We start from the raw sequence: 22,442 nt of genomic DNA, 5'->3' as shown, positions 1-22,442 counted from the left end.
GCATCGATCGTGCTCGGGCCCCGGCGGGCTGTGCGGTTCCCTCTTTTTTGTGTGTGCGTCCGAGATCCCATTTCAACCAACGGGCTGCCCAACGGGGTGTGGTGATGGGTGGGAAAGAAACGCTTATTTTCCTGTCGTGTCGGATGACCATTTTGCGGGACATTTTTGTACTGCTGAATTCGTCGCAGAAATGTCGAAATCCCAAACAATTTGCGAACGGTAGTTGCATTCAAATCGGAAATCGGTACACTAGAACATTGCCAAACATTCACGCTCGCCTCAAACGCTCGGAGGAGGAGTATTACTGTGTCTTCTCTTGCTTCCACAGGGAGCATTATAGTCCTGCTCAAAAGAAGCGGCCTCTTTCCTCACTTGCACATCACTGCTGCTTGCTTCCCTTCGAAGGAGTTTTGAAGAATTTAAAGCCTTGTAGCGAAATAGTAAGCATTTTAGACCCATTCTCCGCCGCGGTGGCAGTATAATTATGCAGACCTAACATCGCGGGAACGAAAGAAATTTAATCCACCGCTTCCAATCCAATGAGCGAAGCTAATAAAACGGCAAGGACAAACCATTAAATCAGCCGCGCTCTTTCAAAAACGTGTCCCATGCAAAAGTCGATCATTGCCAATGGGTTCGGGAGATTGGTGTGTGACAAAAACAGAAACAAAAAAAAAACATAAGAACAAAGACGTTGCTCATTTGGGGGAAGCATTTTTGGCATTGCTTCCAGTACATTTTACCCTTCGAATGCCGCACATTCCTTTCGGCTAACAATGCTGCCCTTTGGGCAGGGCTGGGAAAGTGGCCCCCGGCGCGGATTAAAGCCGTTCGTCCTTTTAAGTACGTGATAATTTTAATCGTCCCGAACAAACTTCGCAAACACGGAATATGGTGGTGGTGGTGGTGCCCGGGAGCGATGAGATTATGTCGGTGTAATCGATTGCGTAATGCGATGGCTGTCCGTCTTTCCTGCGCGCAGTCGCGTAACGTGTTTTGTGGCCCCCCCTTTGCGGATTGAGAAGAGAGACCGAGGGAGAAAAATTAAAATAGCTGCAAGCAACGAAAACACAACGCGCACACAGTCGAACGGGTCGAGGGAGCGAGCGCGCGCGCGTGAAAGAGAGATACCGTGCATCGCGCAAACACCGAGAGTAAAGTAACCAATAAAAATAATTACAATAAAGCAGCAGCATATCGGCTTCTGCTATCGAAATCGAAATGACTCATTAAAGCTCTGTTTATAATTCACCCGAGGAGAAAACCCAGCGGTTGTCCATCCGATCTCAATCCGATACGATCGAACACGATCACAAAGGTGAGAAGTGGGAAAGAAGTTGCCCCGCGGACGGTCCGGCTGGCACCCTATGTGGATGTGGATCGAAGTGGGAGGGGGGGGGGGAGGAAGGGGATGAAATAGCGAGACCCAACCGGCAGTAGCAAGTAGCGATCGACGAACGTAAAGGGCGAAGAAAAGCGATGGCGATAGCGATCGAAATCTTGCGTATGATTTCCGCATGTGTATAATTTGACAATCGTCAAGTAATCATCAAATTCTGCTTTGATACGCCATGGTTTTGCTGCTGCTGCTGCTGCCGCTGCCGTTTATCCCAGTGCCGAGAGGGAAGGAAGATGAAAGATATCGATCCCAGTATAAACAGAGTGTGCAGCCTACTGCGTGTACTGGCTCATTGCGTATCCCTACGATTTTTCTGACAGCTCGCCCCACGAGGATATCATGCATGCGTGTGTGTTTGTATGCAAGGTTTTTTTCCATTTTTTTCTCCCCATCTGCCCACCTCGACCCCATCAATGAGGGCCTTTTTTGATGGGTTTTGGGCCAGCCAGCTCATCAAGGAGCAGCCGGGAACGAAACCGGCAGCGCGTGATGACGATCCGGCCGGCCGGTACGGGTGTGCCATTTTCGCTCCTTCTCGCTTCTCTGCGCTTCGTTATACCGCGAATTTTTCCTTGCGGGCTTGCACGGTAGTTTTGCCCCAGGGTTGGCACCGGCTACGCAATGCGCTTCCCGATCCCGCCGGTCCTTTGCTGCGCGTGTTCTGGCATCCCTGAAATGTTTCTTCGCACGAAATGATATTTCGCCATTGCGCTTTCTTACCGCTCGGGACTGTCTCTTTGGCTGTGTTCTCTCCCTTTCTCCCATAGCTATCTCGCTCCATCCATAGCTCTCTCTTTCTCTGTCTCTTCTGGGGGCGATCATTTGCCGACACCGATGGCGACGTCCCCTTCAGGCGTACTCCAGTTGGTGCGGATCGACTTTGCGAAGAAATAACCACGCGAGACGCAAACGGAAGCAGAGTGGTGATGAACGTAGGGTGAAAAAACATGTAATTTTAATACACATCCTCACTCTCATTCAAACCATTATCTGATCGGGAACTCCGTGACCGTGTGCAGCATGAGCATTCGCGTGTTTATGCTATCTATTGCTCTTTGCGCTCTGATTACAGGTTGGAGCCTGGCTCCCGTTTCTGCGAGATGGTCTGTGTGTGTGTGTTTCTTTTATTATAATAAAGCCTGAAGTACCAATGATGAACAAGGCAGACAGAATCGACGGACCTTTTTTTTTTTGGGGCCAACATTTTAGTCGAATTGTCAATCCACGATTACTGCTATCATTTATTAAGACGGCAATTGATTTTTTGGCAAGAAAGTTTCACTAACCGCACAACACGACGTAGCGAGCGCTACGTTTTCTCATGCAGCCCCATCATATACGAAAGCCATGGTAATCAAAGTGTTGAAACAATTGTGCACGCGCTTTGACGGATCAAATAGCTTTGCTAGTTTGCATGAAGTTCAAGTTCGTCGCTTTGAAAAGCGTCTAAGTCTTTCGTCTGCCTTTTTTCTTCCTACCGGATCACGTTTCTCTCCGCCCGGCGATGAGCTCGCGTTCCGCGTTCGGATCGTATTTTCTGATTTTTGCTTCTTTCGTTCTCTTTCTGTCTCTTCTTTCTTTAACAATCCCCATTCCACGGAGTCTGGCGTACATGCACGGCTCGCCAGCAACTCATTGCCGTCATCCTTTCGGACAATGTGTCCGTGCTCGAGTTCCATCCCAACCCGGCGGAGCTTTTCACGTTTAGCTCGCATTATTCCGAGGTTGGCCTTTTGTTAGGCCACCGACCAATATATACTTGTGTGTGCTGTTGTAATCACCTGGCCAAAGCGTTTTCGGCGCAGAGCAAGGCAGCCATGGCGGAATGAAATGGAAAAATAAAACCTAAGCAACCGAGTCCCAAAGATGGTCGACTCACGCTCTCCAGTCGTTCGACCGGGGTCACCAATGATTCCCGTAATAGTTCTTTGGCTAAGCACGATTCATTTTTGTACACTTTCGTGACGGTTAAACATTGAATCTCAAGAGAAATGTGTTGTAAAAGTTCAAATTCGCTACATTTTTGTTACATGACTCCTATCTAGCGAAGAACTTCTGTTTAGTTGTAGTGTATAAACTGTCAAACAGTACGTATATGAAACGGAAACTTACAACTGGGAAACGATTTTACCCACATTCCCACCGTTAAGCCCTTTATCCCATTTTATAGCTTTGGTCGCTGACGTCAATGGTCGTTTTGATGGGCCGAATTGTTTTAACTACACCAACATTCGCAACATTGCCCAATCGTCTACCAAACCGCCCTTGCTGCAACCCCTGCCACAAATTGAGATCAACTACGAACCAAAAGACACTCACACACCGAAACTCTCGACGAACGGGTAAGATTAGGATCGCCAGAGCAGCAACGAGAGCGATCTTGATCGCACCGTATGCTTTATGGGAGGTTCCGGCTCAACTGTCGACTGCCGGTGCTCTATTCCCGGTGTGTGCCTGTGTTTTGTTTGGTTTTTGCGTCGGTGTTGCCTATCAAATTCATCCGCTATCGATTGCCCTTCGGGGCCTGGAGCTGGGCAGGGTCGAATGCGGGTGGGGCAGGGACCGAACGCGGGAAAAGGGATAATTTCTGTTTAATTTGCTCGAGCGTTTTGGCCCGGGCCACGTCAAACGTGTAGGTAATAACTGTAAATTACTGACCCCAGGACGGAAAGGTAATTTCCAATCCACAGTGTGTACCAGTGGACAGGGGTGATAAAAGGGTGGAAGAGAGGAGGAGAAGGGATGGATGAAGGTGGTAGCGAACAGGAGGTAATAAATCATCGCATCGCCAGCCCCCACCCATGTCAGGCCATGGTAGACGCGAGAAGCACGATCGTGCCGAAAAGACGCCAAGATCACCTTACGGGATGGAAAAAATTGAAATTGCACGCAAAAACACAGCTTAGTCGGCGGTGCCGCGGTGTAGAATGGGGTTTTTTAGACGATTTGGAACGAAAATTGCACACCTTCCCCTCGTGCCGCTTCGCTCCCTCTGCCAACCCACTTAAAGTAGGTCGATGTGCGGAAGTGTCGAAGCAAATTTTCGGACGAGATCGGTTTCACGAGAGACATTTTTTCCGCATGCCGACCGTCTTAAGACCAGTTGGCCAGTTGGTGCTGCCGACCACTCTGGAACGGGAAACTAAAACGAATTATTTTGGGCAAGAGCACGAACGCGAATGAAAGCGTACATGGAGGGAATGAGAACCGGGAGGCAATATTCAATGGAGTTCGAGCGGTTTGAATCGCTTTGTGGCGTGAGAAATGAATTTTCCAACCCGAAAACTTCTCCCGAACGATCTGCGCCCGCGTTTGAAGGCAGCAAAGCCACACTGGATGGATGATTTGCTTCAAGTAGCCTTCGAAAAATAACAAGCTACTCGAAATCACCATGACGCTCCCCATCGGCATCAATCGCCACCTTCTACGGGGAACCTTTCTAGGAACTATGTCACAGGGCATGGAGTGGCTTCGATAGGTGTAAACATTCCTTATGAGTTATGAATTCCAAACTAACCGTACATCCCCTTACACGGAAGCTGGCATGATTATATGAATTTTTCGAGTCACGACAGTCCGTGCCATTTTGATGCGATCACATTCCCTCGAAAATGATGCTTTCCCAAGCATGATTTCCTCTTGAAGATGCCAACGCAGCGTGCGTGCGTGAGAATAAGTAACTGTATCGACAATTATATCATTCCTACCCCCTTTTTTCGGTGTGCATGTTAACCCGTTTCTAATGTGTATGTGTATGCTTTCTTCTCTTCCCCTTCTTTCTCTCTAGGTAAGGGAAATGAAATCAGAATCCGAAGACCGTTTTCTATCCCAGTACATCAAATTGCGTAAGTTTAGCGGCAGTGATTTCCGATTACCATCGCCCGATGCATTTGTCAGCATGCGGACATACCCTGCACACAAGTGCCGTGTGCCGATTCGGGCAGTGTGCATAATTAAAATAAACCATCACCTGCATTCCTTTTCGAATCAGACCCTTCGATCCCTCGGGGACTCGGTGCTCGGTGAACATACTTATCTAAATTAAACACAGCACCATCGGAGCACCGGAGCATCAAATGCCTCATTTGCATATGCGCTTACCAGCTGCACTGCGGTGCACGCTCTTCTTCGTTCACACTTCGGGGCTTGTCGAGCGCAAAAGTGAAATCCATTTTATTCCCCCGCGCAATAGGAACACCCCGGTTGCCAGAGAATTACGTGTGAATTTAAACGACCCGCAATATCCTAGCCAAACCGCCAAAACCGCCTCAACACCTTTCGCGCCATTCACATGCTGTCCCGCGTGCTTTCCGGCTACCGAAACACGAGCCTCACGCGACCAGCGGCAGGCATGGAAAAATGGCAGAAGTATAAATAATGAACACTTTCTATCGCCGACAAGCCGCCCGGACCGAGCGGGGTAGCATCGGGTCCCTGCCATGCACACCAGGGGCCTACTAGCTGACAATCTGCGACAGCCCTCCGGGGGCCAACCAGCGAGTCGGACAACAAGTGGCCGCAGCAGCGCTGGTCGGCCGGACGGGCAACTAGAAAGTTGACTTTGTCATCGTCGCATCGATTCCTTCCCGGCATCCCAGCGAGCCTGCTAGTACCGCTGAAGATCATCTCTGCCGGCATCCAGTGGTCGATCGCCACCACCACCATCCCTTTGCGGTTGTTGCCAGCTGGCAGTTTGCCTACACGATTGCGAGCACCGATTGTATCCACCGTGGCTGCGAAAGTGCCAACCACCATACAACCATATGTTCGGGTGGCCCATCGCTCCTGCCAGGCAGCAAATGGGAATGGATGAAGAGCAATATTCGCTTGTTTCGCTCGTCCCTTGGCGATTTGTAGCGTCTCCCCGTGCGCGTGCCTCGCACCAGCCGGAAACCGGTCCAGTGGTTTTAGTTTTCCTGATTTATTCAACCTTATGTTAATATGATTACGACATACACGCGGTTTTCGCTCTCTTCGGGGCAAGCGATGGCCATATTTTGCACAATAACTGGTGTGCGGATCGTGCCATGCGACTGCCTCCTCCACAGGCACACTGTCGCCGAAATAGTCAAATCACAATGATCGGGAGAGAGGGAAGGAAAAGTTCTTCACTGGCCACTGGAGTCGCCCGGCCATCATTTAGAAATTCCAGCGACCCCCATCCCCTCCGTTTTTGGTAGGCGAAAGTGCTTTCCATTTTCAAAATGTGCACTCTGGCCAAGCACCGAAGCACCCCGGCTGTGCATGCTCATGCTTGTACCATATTATCATATACCTCGCTGTGCGCCACACGGGAAACATAATCGCGCACCCCAGCCTGCCCTGCCGTCGCCGCATGCACTTCTGGTTCTGGTGCGTCCGTTTCCAATCCTTCGTGCTCGCGCTGGACGCCTTTACACCTTTACACGTTAATTATCCGATCGACGATAATGCGTCGAACAAGGATTTTTGGATTCGCTTTCTAATGCTCAGCGAGGAGAATCGGCCGGCAGAACCATCCTGTTGGCAAGGGAACCTGTTGCGCCTGTCGCCGTGCAATTATCGGTACGGTCGAGTCCAGAAAGAGAAAGTCCCGCGCACAGCCATTGGAACTGGTGTAACAAAGTTGTAACCTTAAAAGGTATTGGACGCCGTCGTGCTGCAAGATGTAGACGAGACAACAGAACTATGCTACACATGGTCTCGAACAAAGAGACGGTTCCTAATGGTTGGGCCATACCTACAGAAGTCGAAGTAGAAAAGGTTGAGCATTCGTTGAATGATTCGTTTGACGACCACAACATGTCCTCATAATGCATTCGCTTTGATCAATATATTGTATATGCTCTTCTTTTCCAACATATCATCACCTAAGACGGAAGGGGACGCTGACTCACTTAGCCATCTGTAGCGCCTTCTTCCCAAACAAAACAGCCCGATGACAGGGCAGTGCCTCGCAGACCTTTCAACAGCCTCAACCGGCACATCACAAATCACTTCCGCTGGCCCATTTCTCATTCCGGCAGAGTCATCAAAGCCATTCTTTCGTCCGCGCCCACTTTCTCCCACCGGACCCGAGGGCACAAAATGGCACCTCGATGTCGAAAGCCCAAAAATTGTACAGTTGTCTTTTTTCCCACATCGATCTCCAGGCGGGAAGTTCCCGAGAGAAAAACGAAAATGTTTGGTGGCAGTTTTCAATTGAGCCTGGCCGGGTTTGTCACTGTTGGGAGCGTTAGAACGGGACAGGTTGATAGAAACCTACTGGCCATCTTTGGGGCACCCAATTGGAGGAGGCCGAAGGAGGGAAAGTTTGCAGCTCGGCGGGGTGTCATTTGACACTCTATAAGTTGCCTACGTTATGGCGGCACCACCTAGAGCAGTGAGCCACCTTTCACCAAGCGCACACTTTCTTCTAGCTACTGAATTTTTGGACACTAAACGTGTGTCTTTGTGTGTGTGGGTGTGTGTGTGTGTGGGGACGGGAAATTGTTTTCTTCTCCATTTCACAAACCAGCGCTCCCCAGTGCCAGTGCTCAATAAAAGCGGGAAGGGAGAACCACCAAGGTCTCCAAGGTTGTGATGGATGGCCGCACGGGATGGATGGTGCACGCTGTGTTAATTAGAAACGCGCATGTTTATACTTCAATTAAAACCGTGGTTCAAACGTTGCCCTGTGCGGACTAGAGCGATGAACGATCAAGACGCTCCGGCCCTGGGAACCGAGTGTGCTGATTGATGTTCTGTCGCGTTTGTGGTAAGGCCGAGCCGAGCTTTGAAAATGGTTTCGGACGACAGCACACTCATTAGCGCAATGCGCCCGTTCAATCGTATCACGATGCGCCCGGGATCGGTGGCGCCCCTTTCACACAGCCGAAATGAATCATTTAACGATAAAAATCATCTCTTAATGCACTTACGCGCCATGGACAGTGCAGCGAACCACAAGCCGTCTCTATGGTCTAGTGCGGAGCATCATCAACAATCATGCCTAAACCGCAATCGCTCACTGCCCGCGGGATTGGGCTGGAAGGGATTTTATTGCATCCTGCTGTGAGACGCTTCGATCGAGAGAAAGCCCTGTTGCTTCGATGCCCAGTAGCTGGTGAAAAGTTCACCCGATGAGTCTGCTCGGGAAATCAATCCAAACGACCGGCGAAGCTACGGCATGCGCGCTCTGCTCGTCAACTCACTTGTTCGGCACGGCGGCAGTGGCGGCGGTGACAGCAACGGCGGAAAAGTTGAAGAGGAGCCTCGAATTCGTTGCCTGCTTTCGCTTTGAGCCGAAAAATCAAATAAACCGACCGACTTCCGTTCGCGAATTTAACCTTCTCGCATGAAGACGGCCCGCGGCGATGGCGGCGGCGGCGGGTGAGTTTTATGTCCTTTTTTAGTGCATCAACCCGATGGGAGCTTCGGCAGCACGGAAGCTCCGGCCTCACCACAATGCCCCAGCCCCGGCACACACAAACACTCGGCGACGGCGAAGGGCGGCAGTAAGGTATTATGAAGGCATGGCGTTTTGGGAAACGGTCCAGAACGGGCAGGGGAGCAGCAGACCCCATTCAACATTTCGGCTTGACTGATTTCGAATTGCCATTGCCATGGCGTGTAGGACGTGAAGGGGGATCGGGACCCGGGGGCATATAGGGATGTGATCGCGATCTCACATCACAACAATCTCGCGCTCGAGCTGCCGATGGCAAAGATAAACCGCGCCCGACCCGGTACATCGCTGCCGGGCACGGTGGACAGGACGGTAGCCCTGCCTGAAGGGTTGTTCGAAGCACATTCGAGTATTCTGTTGCGCTTGTTCGCTCTCCCTTTCTCGCTCTATTTTATTGTGGTGTCTGTTTTGTTCTGGCCTATGTGCGACCGGAGCTTACGACTGCGGGCGTTTTTGTTGAGCATTATTTTCTGTCTCATTCTCTAGATGGCATTTTACCTTGGTGTGGCACCTTTTGGGACTCTTTTTGAGTTTGTGCCGTTTTTTTGGAAACGGCTGTTTTTAGTAATGGTTTGAGGTACACAGCTTATCCAGGTCATACAGCCGTCACAATCGGGGAAGATGAGCCTTTCGGGGTGGATTCGCAATAAAGCCTCATCATCTCGGATGCCCGTAAAGCATGTACCGAGAGAGACCAAAATGGCGTTGACGAGTTCATATCAAATCAAGTGAACGACCCGCGACACAATGTCAAGATTCCAATCGTCCGATGATGCTGGCCGCTTTATTCGAGGCGGAAAACGGGAAGCGCTTCGTAGGCAGAGCAATGCGAACGATCAGGCCAGGAAATTGTCCGTCCGCAAACGGGGCCGGGAATGAGAGAGAGAGATTGCTACCGATTTAGAGCTTGAGACACGGGACACGGCGATCCACTACCCCTTGCGCTACAAGACACAAAAAAGTTAATTAATTAAATTTTAATATAAACAAAACAAGCCGACTGCAATAAAACCCGGGAATAAAACACGAAACAAAAGCATGGCAATCACGTGTACTTAACAGCATGTGGCGCGTCCCCATTTAAGAATTCCCGTCCAGAAGCGTCGGCAGAGCACATTGGAGCTCGCAAATTTAATGTGGATTTACTTAAATTGTTGCCCGTCCCGGATTAGGCAGGACGCCAAGCGCGGATCGTGCGGTGAATTCGGTCCGTTGTTGTCTCCGACTCTTTCAACCGAAGATGGGCTCCGCGTGCCCAGCTAATTAAACTAATTTTATGTCGAAAGCGGGCTTATTACGACCCCCTTTCCGACGTGACTTCACCGCTCCAAGTGTGTACCAAGTTACTCGGGCACGCTGTGTACACGGTGAGATTGAGGGAAACGGATTTGGAAACGAATGCTTCAACGAATAAATGTCATCGATCGGCATTGAAAGGGTATCTTACTGGGGAGGCTTTTTTGTAGTTGCTTAAATTCCATCCCTCTGCTCAAACCACCCGATAGGAAGGCAAGGAGGGGAAGTAAGAGCGGAAACCCCAAGTGCTTCCTTTGGCGACCGGTAATGGTCCAACCGGCCGGAGACGGTCGTAAAGTTGTCGTTTGCTCATCCGTCGTATGCTTACGTCTTTCTTCCACGTTTGGACTGCGTTGTCAAACGTTTAACAAGCACTTACTCAAATAATCAAGCTCCGCCACCATCACCAGCCAACGCTTGCCTTACCTCTCGTCCGTGCAATCGTGGTGGGAAACGGTGGGACCATAAATCATTGGCATTTATTCGAAAAATTGCATTAATAAATACGAAGCGGCGCTGTACCAACGATGGCGTGGAGCATTCCCTTTACATCCCAGCATCGCCTTCCGGTCGTCCCCTAGCACGACTAAACATCCCGAAGCGTCTGAGATCATCTCAAACCTTAAGACGCGACGGACAGAACCTTAATTCTCACCGTCGTGAGAATCCCACGACGCAGCAAACGCCGAAAAAATAAAAACAACACAACACTTGCGACTCGCTGGGTGTGTGTGTGTATGCCATTCCGTACTAACCACCGGTCGGTGCCGCCCTGCCTCGAATCTCACCCAACAATGGTGCGCAATTTTTGGCGGGTATTAAGAAAATTGTTTCCTTCTTTCGGTTAATTAATATCGACAAAAGCGCGAGATTGAGGTAGCCGCAATCTTGCCGGTGCGATCGCGATCTGTTAATGGATACCGGTTGGACCGCGCTCGCGAGTGATTCCCGTGATGGCTCTCCTTCTTCTACCCCAAAACTAGCGATTATCGATCCCAATACTGGAGGGAAAGGCGTTAAGGGCGCCTTCCAGAAGGGAGGGAAATAGTACAAAAAACGAAACGAAACAAAAAACTCGCCCAACACAGGCTCCAAAATCCATCAGTCTCTGTAACTCAAACACCATTACCAGCGACACGAGAAACTACGAACCGTGGCGCGGGGTTGCGGTGGTCGGCGGGGTTGCGGCGGCGCCTACATCTCAATCCCACTCCCGCCCGTACCACCGGATACCGGTTCGATGGGCCCGTAATTTCACAATTCTCACTTAAGTGTTAAAAAATCTTTCTATAATTTTACCCCCCGGCATGGCGTCTGCCGAGCGCGGCCGTTCTGACAAAAGCCCCCGAACTACCGGTGAACCCGGTGGCTGGCGACGCCAACGACGACGACCACGGGGTTGCGTTGCGCCAGAAAGCGTGTCATTATGGCGAAAATAATCCAACGGAATGTGTTTTCCGCTGACGCTCGCTGCCGCGCTTCACCCTTTTAGCTTTTCGTACGCTTTCGTACGCCGATGCGATGGGAGGATCATCGACGCTACGACCTCAAACCGATTTCATTAACAATTTTCATTGCTTGTCAAGTTCGATCATGCCCCAGCGGTATGGTGGCTCCCATGATTATTTCGAGCGCCGGACGCTCCAAACCTCGAACCATTTTCGGGCCACGAACTCGAATTCCGGCGGGAGCCAAGGGGTTTGGCGTACTTTGTGTGTGCCGAGCCGTCCAGCAGGTGGAATGAAGCAGCGTTTGGTGGTGGGAAACGAAAAATCAGTTAGATTCTGAGAGCGTTGTACGGTATTGGGGGCGCAAAGCATGTTCTCATTATTTTCCGCCGCTTTTCTTCTAGCTCATCGTTCGCTTCGGTAGCATAAGAACGGGGGTGATTGACACTCTGTCGCTCTCGCTAGGAAATCATCATTTAGTAAATATTTTTTCCAAAAGTTTGTAGCGCATTCCAAAGCCCAAATCGTAAATATGTGCCTCCGTGACAGACATTATGTGGGGAAATTTAATTTTCCTGGGCGTTCAACTCCCTAAACCCTCGCGACTCGTAGACGCCAAATGGGATCATTTTGCAATATATTGCCTAGAACAGGATCGTGAGGTACGCATTGGCCACACATAGTGCGCTCGTGCGCTGCACTGGCCTGGTCCCCTGCTTATCTTGCTCAACCCTGCCGATCCTGCCGGCAAGAAAATCGATTTCCAAACCATCAATGCGCGTTAAATAATAATTGAAAACAGATGAAACATAGCAGAACAACACTCGTGTGTGTGTATGTGCACGGTCCTGTGTGGAACACACTCGTCATATCAGGACGTAAGGTCGGTTGCTCGCGCTTCCAGAAGAAAAAAAGCAATCGTAAAGCCTGTCGGTGATTTCCTGCAGATTGCATCGATCTTTTATACTTTAACGGGAAACTCATTCCGTATCGACCCCGGCCCTGCCCCCTTGGTACACGATCGGCCGATGCCGGAAAGTGCTCCTTTTTAATTTTCTCCTTGCCCTCTCACATGCCCAGCATCATCACCCCTCTGGAAACCCACCCGAACGCCTCGAGGTCCCAGGTGTCGTGATCGTGATCTTACGAAGGAAGCCAAGAAGGTTAAAAACGCTTTCGGTGGGCGGTTTTCGGGCTTAATCATGCCCGGAACATTATCAGCCGGAGCGAGGCGCGATACCTAGGAGCCGATAGTGGGTTCGTTACGAAATGAGCGTTCATTTCCCGCATGCCTTTTGCCCCGGAGGGAAGCTGGCAAAGGGAGTGCTGCAATCCTACGATGGCTTCTGCGAGGTGTTGATCTTTCCCTCAAGGCATAAAGGGGTTTGTTTGCAGTGGCCCCCCATCGGTGCTACTGCGCAGCGCCGCCTACCTCAAGGAACGGTTCGTCCTCTTGTATGTTCCCTACGCCCTAGACCCCAGTTAATGACAATGAGCATATTATGCTGGGTTTACTTGTAATGTTTACCTTCGATGAGTGCCTGGTCCTCCGATGCGGACGGCAGTGGGAAGTAGGGAAGCTAATCGACAACTGAAGCGATCGAGATTTTTTCAACGCACTTTTTTTGTTCTGCTCTCTCACACACACATACTGTTTCCTTCTTACGATCTGTAATCGATCGAGCAACCGTGTGTGTGTGTCTGTTCAAGTGCTATCCACGCAAAATTGCACTTCGATCCAGAGCTCGTCACGCGGGAAGCTACTCATAATCTTCTAGGAAACGCTCCGCCCCAACCGCCCTATTGCCCCTCGTCGTCGCTCTCCGGCCAGTCAGACCCAGGGCAGCCGAGGCTTATTTGGAGGGGATAAGTGCGCTACATGTTATCATAAAATTAATATTTCTTCCCTTCGACCGCCTTCGCGCCTGCTCGAGCGCTGCATCGCGGTCCCGCGGTTTTGCGCGCATATAAGTGCGTCACGATCACTTCCATTTCGCCCATCTTGCGACGCGGACTCATAATCATATCTTGAGCTCAGGCGGGCCCAGGCACTGGCCTTATTCATCCATTATCCTTCTTGCTCCGCACCATTTCCTTTTTGTTTTTATCGATTAGCCATCCAATAAAGTATAATATTAAAAGTTTATAATGATGAAGAATTATTTTGCACTTTTATTTTGTCCCGTTTTTTCGTTCGCCCTTGCGCCCGGGCGCGCGCTCTCTGCGCAGCACCACCTGTGCACGATTGCTGCTGCCGCTGCTGCTGCTGCGTTAATTTTCTTCGCTTTCGATCCCCGATCCTTGCCCGCTGCATACTGTGCGGTGTGTGTGTGTGTGTGTGTGTGTGTGTGTGTGTGCATTTTGTTGTTTTTTTTTCGGGAGGCAGTACAGTGGCATTGGCGCAAAGCCCCTTCATTAAAGCCCCCGGTCGGGAGAGAAAAACCAACCCCCCCCCCGTTTGCAGAGGGAGAAGCTTATAAGTACTGCTCCGGCTCTCGGATATTACATTCTCCAACTGCACTTTGTGCTGCACTCGCACTTCAATTGGCGCAACCGGCGATGATCGCATCTGATTGCAATGGCGGCAGCGGTTTCGCGTTGATGGCTTTTTTCCTCATTTTTCCTCATTCGAAGGAGGAGGCCCTGAAAAACGTGCAATGCTTCTTGATAATTCCGTCCTCCCCATCGCTCGCTCGCGCACGCTCTCACACACGAGCCTCGTTGGTTGCTTTTTCTCTTTCGCTTCTGTGCCGTTTACAGCAGCAGCAGCAGCAGCAGCGGCAGCATAATGTTTTTGAGAGTCTTTTTTTTTTGTCGTTACATTTCTGTGTGCTCTTTCTTGCACGGAATATGTCTGCTTGTGTGTGTCGGTTTTCTGGACATTTGCAACGAACCCTGACGAAGTGGTAGTAGCAGTACGAATGATCTGCGTTTGTGCCATCCCTCTCACCAACATGGCGCTGCATCGGCCGATGCCAATGCTGATAAACGTAGCTGAAGCATGGCGGAGGCTCTCTTCGTGTCGAAAGGTGCGAATGACGCGAACTGAACCGTAACCGGGGGGTGGGAGAAACCGCGCAAGGTGCACGACACAGGATGACCTCTGAACTACTTGTGCCACAGAGGGGTTCCACCTGAAAGTGTGATGTGTGAAGACTTGTGTGTGTGTGCCAAGCACTTCAGTGGATTCTTAATGCAACTCTTGGTTTCTCAAGGCATTCATAACACACTGTACTAGCCAAGTAGCCCATACAAGGGCTAAAAAGGAACAGCCTGAATCTCGTTCAACCACACATTAGATACGGTACATTCAAAAAAAACGACTGCTCTGAAGCACGCTCTTCCCAGTGGAATGGTATGTAAAACACAGATCATATCAAAGATGGAAGCGCCATCATTTCCATAACAAAAAGAAGGAAACGCGATTCGATTCGCCATCTTGTTTTGAGCGAGAAAGCCAAAAATTCACACAATCTTGCCACTATTGTTTCCTTTTCCTCCGTTCGGCGGCACTTCGGCCCGCAGGGGGGAGGACGAACGATCGTCACCATCTGGATAATGCAAGCCGTTTGGTCGCAGTTTTCCTTCCTTCCATTTTCTCATTGTCTGCCGCAGGCTCCCATAGATCCGCGCGTCCGCCAACCGCTCGCTCGCACTCTCTCTCGCTCGCTCGCCGCTGAATGGAAAGGGCTCCAGCGCAAAGAGCCAATCATATCCAATGAGTATTAATTGCACGGGATGAAATATTAAATATTTCGCCGCGTCTCGCTGCAGCAGCACCAGCAGCAGCGGGGGCAACCGGCGAAATTATAACCTCCCCACCGCGCAGTGGGAAAAGGCGGGAGCGATCGCAACCAACCGATCTCATTGCACTGAAGGAACAAGGCGAATTGCTGCACCGAGTGTGACGGAGCCATTGCAATCTCGAACAAAAAGAGGAGAGAGTACGAGCAATAATGGCACAGGCACAAAAACTGGCCTGCTGCAACAAAGAAAATTACCCAGAACGCACGGGGAAGCGCACAACCACCGGTCAGAAGACCGTCCCTGTCCGGGGGAAGGGAGTGGGTGTTGTTAAAACAATATGGTGGCCCGGCTTGACAGTCGCCATCATTGGCGGATGATGGCCGATGCCAGCGACGATGTGTGTGTGTGTGCCGGGTTTTGATGAAGATATCGCAGAATGCGTCCAATTTGATGCGATCCCGTTCATCAATGGGCCGAACGATCTGCTCTGGGAGACTCTGGCGCACCGTAGCAGGAGGCGTTGGATAGATTAGCCGGAGATAGACTTCCATTCCCGTAATCGACGTTGTCATAAAATAAGCTGCTCGATAAATCATGCAAGTGCAGGCCAAAGCAGAAGGAGCAGCCCAAAGAGGACGATCATAATCTGTTTGCACTTGCTGGAATGCTGTCTAAGGCTGCGGTTTGTGTCGGCGCTGCTGCAAGGGAGCGATGGGCAACGAACGGCGTAGAGATTATTGCAGACGAGCTGGCCAGAAAACCTCGCCGACAATTAGGCACCTTTTAATGGATCGGGGGAAATCCATCATCGGCTAGATTGCATACCAAGTTTAATACGCTATTTGCTAAATTAACATCGGAAATGATGATATTGCTGGAACGAATGTCTTGTTTGCTCTATGGAAAACTTGCCGTTGTTTACCTATTGGTGGTGCATTCCCTCACCGTAGGCCGTGTGGTGGCTTGTTATTAATAAATAAAAGCAAGGTACACTAAAGGGGCATGACTTAAAAAAACCCATCGAGATATCTTATCGAAAATCAACACGACGTCAGCTCACTGCGTGCCTGATAACGGATTGTGTAAGTTCAGCTGTTCTACACGGCCCGCGCACCTTCAAACCAAACTGCGACGTCGCTTAGCCTCAGTTCATACTGTTCTCCTGTTGCTGCAACCGGACACGTCAGTGAAGTTCTTCTCTACGAACATCGACATTCTCGCACCCAGGAAGATGCGCGTCCATCTGCTTGCCGTATCGGTGCTGCTCGTGGTTCTGGCACTGCAGACCACTCCGGCCGAGGCGGACATCAACTCGGAAATGGCGACATGCGCCTGCCAGCTCATCTACCGCCCAGTCTGTGCTAGTAACAACGAGTCGTACTCCAACGAATGTGTGTTAAAGTGTGCCAGTGAAACACCCACCGGCCGTTCGATCGGGCTGCACAAAGTGAAGGATGGCAATTGCAATGGAGAGTTCTAAATGCAGCCTCACGTGGCATTAAGAGTGCTTTCATACCACCCGATGTAAAACCGATCTAATAAATGCACTTTCTTTGATTATTTCTTCATACAAATCAAGTATTTTATAGGTGTGTTGGTGTGACGAATGTGTTACAAAGAATTGCTTCCGATTATTATCGCCGATAAGGTTTTATTAATACAAGCCAATCCAATCCAAGATCACGTTCTTCGAGATCTACTAGTGACAAGTATATTGACAGCTTGTGAGTTTCTGTTTGTCGTCGATACAATACGACACGATATCACCTTTTAATGCTTTCTTCAGTAAACAATAGCACTAGACTTTTGTGTTACTCTCATAAACTCGACCTTTAAATAAATTAAATTAATTAAATTGATCTATGAATATGAACCTATTTATGCATCCATCTTTGTTGCGTTGTGTGTCCGTGCGCTCGAGGGATAGATCGAAGCAAATCGATTATTGACTAGATTGCACACCAATTTTAATAAGCAATTTGTTAAATTGGCATCGGAAATTTTGTTGTGACTAGAACGAATACCATGTTTACTAAACAAAATTGCTTGCTGATAACATCTTGTACAACGTCTCAGCTTTATTATACGCCCTGTCCACATACATATAAAACTACGACCTTGTTTAGCTTCTGTTCATAGTGTTCTTCTGCTGATTTAACCCGACACGTTTCTGAAAGTGTCAGTAAAATTCTGCCCTACAGCTTTTTCGAATTCATGAAAATGCGCGTCCATTTGCTTGCCGTATCGGTCCTGCTCGTGGTTTTTGTTGTGCAGTACACTCCGGCCCAAGCCGACATGATGTTGGACATCGAGAATTGCCCCTGCTTTTTGATCATAACTCCAGTTTGTGGGAGTGACAACAAATCGTACGACAACGAATGTCACTTAAACTGTAACGCAAAACATTCGATTGGGTTGCACAAAGTGAAGGATGGCGCTTGCAATAGTGAACCCTCTATGCAACCCCGCGAGGTACCAAGATAACTGTAATACAACCCGATGTAAAACCGATTTTATAAATATATTTCCTTTGATTGTTTCTTCATACATATCAACCGTATTAGGTACATATCAAGTGTATTATATATGAGTAAACGATAGTATTAGAATTCTTTATTACTCTCACAAATTCTACATTTGTTGGTGTGAACTCAATATAACTCAACGGAGCAATCTTGCAGTGTGCACTACCATTGGGATAAATTAAATTGGTCTACGAATATGCATCCATCTTTGTTGTAACTCGCGGGATCGATCGAAGCAAATCGATTATTGACTAGATTGCAGAACAAGTTTATTACGCTATTTGTTAAATTGGCATCGGAAATGTTGTTACAACTACAACGAATACCATGTTTACTAAACAAAATTGCTGGCTGATAACACGTTGTGCTACGTCTCAGCCTTATTATACGCTCTGTGCGCATACATATAAAACTGCGACGTTGTTTAGCTTCGGTTCATAGTGTTCTTCTGCTGATTTAACCCGACACGTTTCAGAAAGCGTCAGTGAATTTCTACTCTACAGTTTTATCGAACCCATAAAGATGCGCGTCCATTTGCTTGCCGTATCGGTGCTGCTCGCGGTTCTTGTTCTCCAGACCACTCCGGCCCAAGCTGACATGAATTCGGGGATCGGTGCGTGTCCATGCCATACGATAGCTGAACCAGTCTGTGGGAGTGACAACAAGACGTACGGCAACGAATGTCAATTAGACTGTGACGCAAAATATACGATTGGGTTGTACAAAGTGAAGGATGGCGAATGCAATGAAGAGCCCTCGATGTAACCCCACGTCTCACTAAGTATGCTGTAATACAACCCAATGTAAAAGTGATTTTGTAAATAAAGTTCCTTTGTTTGTTTCTTTGAGAATATCAAGTTTATTAGATATGTGTTGCGGCTGCGTGGCAAATGTTTGTATCTGATTATTATAGCTGATAAGGTCTCATTAATCCAAGCGTCACCTTTTCTCCTTTTTTTAGGATTAATCCGTGACAAGTACATTCTGTATTACTTTCATAAAATCCGCATGTCTTGGTGTGAAGTCAAGATAACTCAACGCTGCAATCTTGTAGTGTGTACTACAATTGGGATAAATTAAATAGGTCTACCAGCAATAGCCGCATGTGGCTCTGATTTCTGGATGAAGGCTCTTAATCGATGATCTAGCTCTTCGGACATTCAGGTGGATCGCTTCGAACATTTTTGATGAATTTTACCTATCAATGAATCCATCTTTGTTGCGTTATGTGCAATTATCGACTACGTAGTCGTTCAATTTCAATACGCTTTTTGCTGAATTAGGATCAGAGATGTTGTTACCTTGTTGACTTAGCACGACACGTTGATGCGCGTCCATCTGCTTGCCTGTACCGGTGCTGCTCGTGGTTCTTGTTCTGCAGACCACTGCAGCACAATTAGACTGTGATTTTAAACGGGATTCGCCATGCATCTGCCCATTATGCAAATGGCCAGTCTATCGAAGTGACAACCACATTTATGGTAACAATTGTGATCTCGAATGTACCAGAAACACGCCCGAAGGCCGCTTGATCGGGCTGCACCAAGTGTCCATGGACAAGTGCAATGCAGAATCCCGATGAAAAACGATTGAAAAAATTCAATTCGTCTGATTGTTTCTCCATACAAATAAAGTGCATTATACGTGTCTTGGTCCGGCGAATGTTTTTTAGTATGTGTTGCAAAGGTTTGCATCGGATTACTCGCAAAAAATCAGCATATGTGTTAGTTCAGGATGACTCATAGATACAATCTCCTAATGTGCATTATAAGTAGACGACATGAAATAGGTTCGACGTACGGACGTCTATTTCCCCGAATATGCCCCTATCTTTATCATCTTTGTTATGCTGTGTGCTGGTGTGCGTGAAGCATCGTACCACTACGATGATAACTTCCAACGAACAGGCAACACATCAACCTAAGAGCTTTGTTTTTGTGATAAGAACCGTATCAGTTAGCAGTTTTTTATTTATCAGCAGTCGATGCGCTCTGGACTGAATCATTGCTTTGTGCGATTTCTGCTACAGCTGACGAAATAGTTGTACTTGTGTGTTTTCCCCTGACTCCGTAAACGTGTGACTTTCTATTAGGATCATCTGTCCGTTGCTAAACGAGCCAATTAAGATGCGTTCCTGGAGTTTGGTGGTGGTGCTGTTGGCCGCGATAGTTCTGCTGGGCGGTGAAAGTGTCTACGCTAGACGCTCGAAGGACGGTGCTTGCGCCTGTCCCCGCATATACGACCCCGTCTGTGGTACGGATCTGAGCACGTACGCTAACCGCTGCATGCTGGACTGCAAGGCGGAGGAAATGGCGGCACGGTCGATCGAGCTGCGAGTGTTGCGCCGTGGCGCTTGCGACGAACCTATCCAGGAGCCCATCGAGGAGCAGCCCGAAGAGTGATGTGCCGGAAAACAGCCCCCGAAATCCGGTCTGCAAAAAGGCGATTGCGTAAAGTGCCTACATCGTGCGATAAAATCAACCTGCTTTTATCAATCAGCCCAAGACTAATAACAACCCATTCCGTTCGCGGCTGTGTACAATGTTCATTACGAGACACTGTGTTTTGCAATAAAATCAATTATCCTTCTCCGACACGAATCAGTCGAACATAATTTAATAGTCCATGGTCTCGATTCTGCTCTCGAGGCACCAACCAACCATTCGCTTCTTTATCAGATGACGTTGCAATCAGCGTAATCTACCACTTCTCCGATAGTTGTGTACGGTCTAATCCTCGGTGGAATGTATCGGTGTGAGGCCACCCATCTCTCGCATGCCTCTTGTGCCCCGACCCTGACCACACCGCACACAGGCTTTAACATTGTCTGAGTGCGCATAGAGCGGGCAGGAAATGCAATCATTATACTACCGTTGCTGTCACTGCTTCAATCAGCGATTGGTTCTGATCGAACATGACATTTGCACACCATTCCGATTCATAAAGCGAATGCCTGGTCGCATCTTTGATGTCGATATTGCTCAAGATCCTGATGCGATGCCGTTCTGCCGTTCCATTCCACTCACACTCCGATCGCTGCTCATTGCTCCCGCTTTCTATACGAAGGCAAGCGGGCGATCTTACACAGTGGAATGCGTATCTAGCGTGCGTGCGTCCGTGCGGTCAAAGCCTGCGGAACCGCCATGTTGCTTGCTCTCGGATGGGACTTTAATGAAATCATCCCCTATTTCCATTCCATTCGCATCCTCCTGCCTGCGCGAGTGCTTTTATGAGTCTTCGCAACGGCAACGCAATCCTGTGCAAATTAAAAGCCATCGTAGCCCAAAACAGGAAAGAGCGCGCGCATCCTTAGCAACCGGACCGAGGGACCATCTATGACGCCGAGCTGGCACCGGAGGCGGAAGGTGGCGGAGGGCTTGAGAAATCATCACGTAATGTTGCCTATATTTATTGCACTATCGGCATCGATCGTCTTCGCTTGTACGTTCGGCGAAGTTCGATCTGCTAGCATTGCGGTTTTAAAATCGCTAACCGAGGAACCTCCAAACGTACGGTGAAGAACACGCACCAAGAACAAACAGCATTCGCTGGTCGGGCTAGGCGTGTGTGAGGCTGAGGACACAGGGCTGAGGATTATGGTTATTAATGCAACGATACCGCGCCAACTGCTGGAACCGCCGCTGCGTTGATTCAATGGAGGTGATTAGTTGGTCGATTGAAAAATTAAAATGGTTTTTGCGTCGTTCTCTACAGCAAGCGAACAAACCAACTAGAGTTTAGCGAGATGTGCATCTACAAACTTTACAACCAAGGTGAGATGAATTTGTCGAGAATTTAAAGCATTTTTGATCATTTTAATTTAAGACTACAGCATACACTCATCTGTGTGGATGTAGATGTATGAATGATTCAGCCTTTTCTATTTAGATGAATCATATTTTTAAAGCTAGACTAGGTAGGCTTTTCTGATAACAATCCAATGGATTGATTGTGATAACATCAGTCGAAAATGGCATTGGTTGTTTGTGAAGTATTCTTGAACGTGCAAACTCTTACTAACTCTTCTGCAAATCCTTTTCTAACACAATAATCTACCAAGTGGCCCATAACTGTATCAGCTGTGTGTGCCGCTGCAACGGAATAACGGTGCGGCCATTTTCTTTCTACCATCGTCCGACCGTCAACCAACCCACTTTACCCCAACCGTTTGCAAACCGTACCGTGCGGTGTGTTTTGTAATTATTTTTAAAATTTTGTCGATGATTATTAAATACATTCCTTCGCCACGCTCCTCCTCCTCCTCCGCTCGTCCATTCTATCCGTACCACCAGCACTCACTTGATCGCCACCCATTTCCGCCCGAAGACGACGAATCATGTTGCAGGGTCTTTCCCCTTTCTTTGCTGGTACTGGTGCGGCCCAACCAACGATCGCAAAGTGATTACAGTGATCGCGTTCGCGATCATTCCTCCCCGGGTGCGGCGGTCGTGGGATAAATAGCAGTAGAAAGCGAGGGAAAGATGCGATTGGCGAGAGGCGAGTTCGGCCTGGCCCACGGAGCAACACAGAAACCAGAAACGCACTCACACTCAGGCCGGTCCCCAGTGCCAGAGAGAAGAAAAAAAACGGGAACTCACTCA

The 22,442-nt window shown here is 48.9% G+C and overlaps 3 protein-coding genes across 4 annotated transcripts in view; all 3 read left to right on the top strand.

Annotated features, from left to right (window-relative positions):
• The window catches only part of LOC120957992 (protein dachsous), an 88,113-nt gene that overhangs the window by 37,517 nt on the left and 28,154 nt on the right, over positions 1 to 22,442 (top strand). The window lies entirely within an intron of this gene.
• LOC120958007 (turripeptide Pal9.2-like) lies at positions 16,428 to 16,890 on the top strand. The gene has a single exon (XM_040380532.2). It carries the CDS (start codon positions 16,548 to 16,550, stop codon positions 16,794 to 16,796), a length of 249 nt encoding a protein of 82 aa, XP_040236466.2. The 5' UTR covers positions 16,428 to 16,547; the 3' UTR covers positions 16,797 to 16,890.
• On the top strand, positions 19,830 to 20,441 carry LOC125907384 (serine protease inhibitor Kazal-type 1-like). Its single transcript, XM_049609191.1, has one exon. The coding sequence runs from the start codon at positions 19,968 to 19,970 to the stop codon at positions 20,241 to 20,243; it is 276 nt and encodes a 91-aa protein (XP_049465148.1). The 5' UTR covers positions 19,830 to 19,967; the 3' UTR covers positions 20,244 to 20,441.

This window comes from Anopheles coluzzii, chromosome 3, assembly GCF_943734685.1.
Source record: "Anopheles coluzzii chromosome 3, AcolN3, whole genome shotgun sequence".
Lineage (NCBI taxonomy): Eukaryota > Metazoa > Arthropoda > Insecta > Diptera > Culicidae > Anopheles > Anopheles coluzzii.
Note: the sequence above shows the minus strand (reverse complement) of the source record. Positions and strands in the feature narration are given on the sequence as shown.

Excerpts from the sequence above, each read along its gene's own strand:
- LOC120958007 (XM_040380532.2), top strand. The coding sequence starts at position 16,548 with ATGCGCGTCCATCTGCTTGCCGTATCGGTGCTGCTCGTGGTTCTGGCA.
- LOC125907384 (XM_049609191.1), top strand. The coding sequence starts at position 19,968 with ATGCGTTCCTGGAGTTTGGTGGTGGTGCTGTTGGCCGCGATAGTTCTG.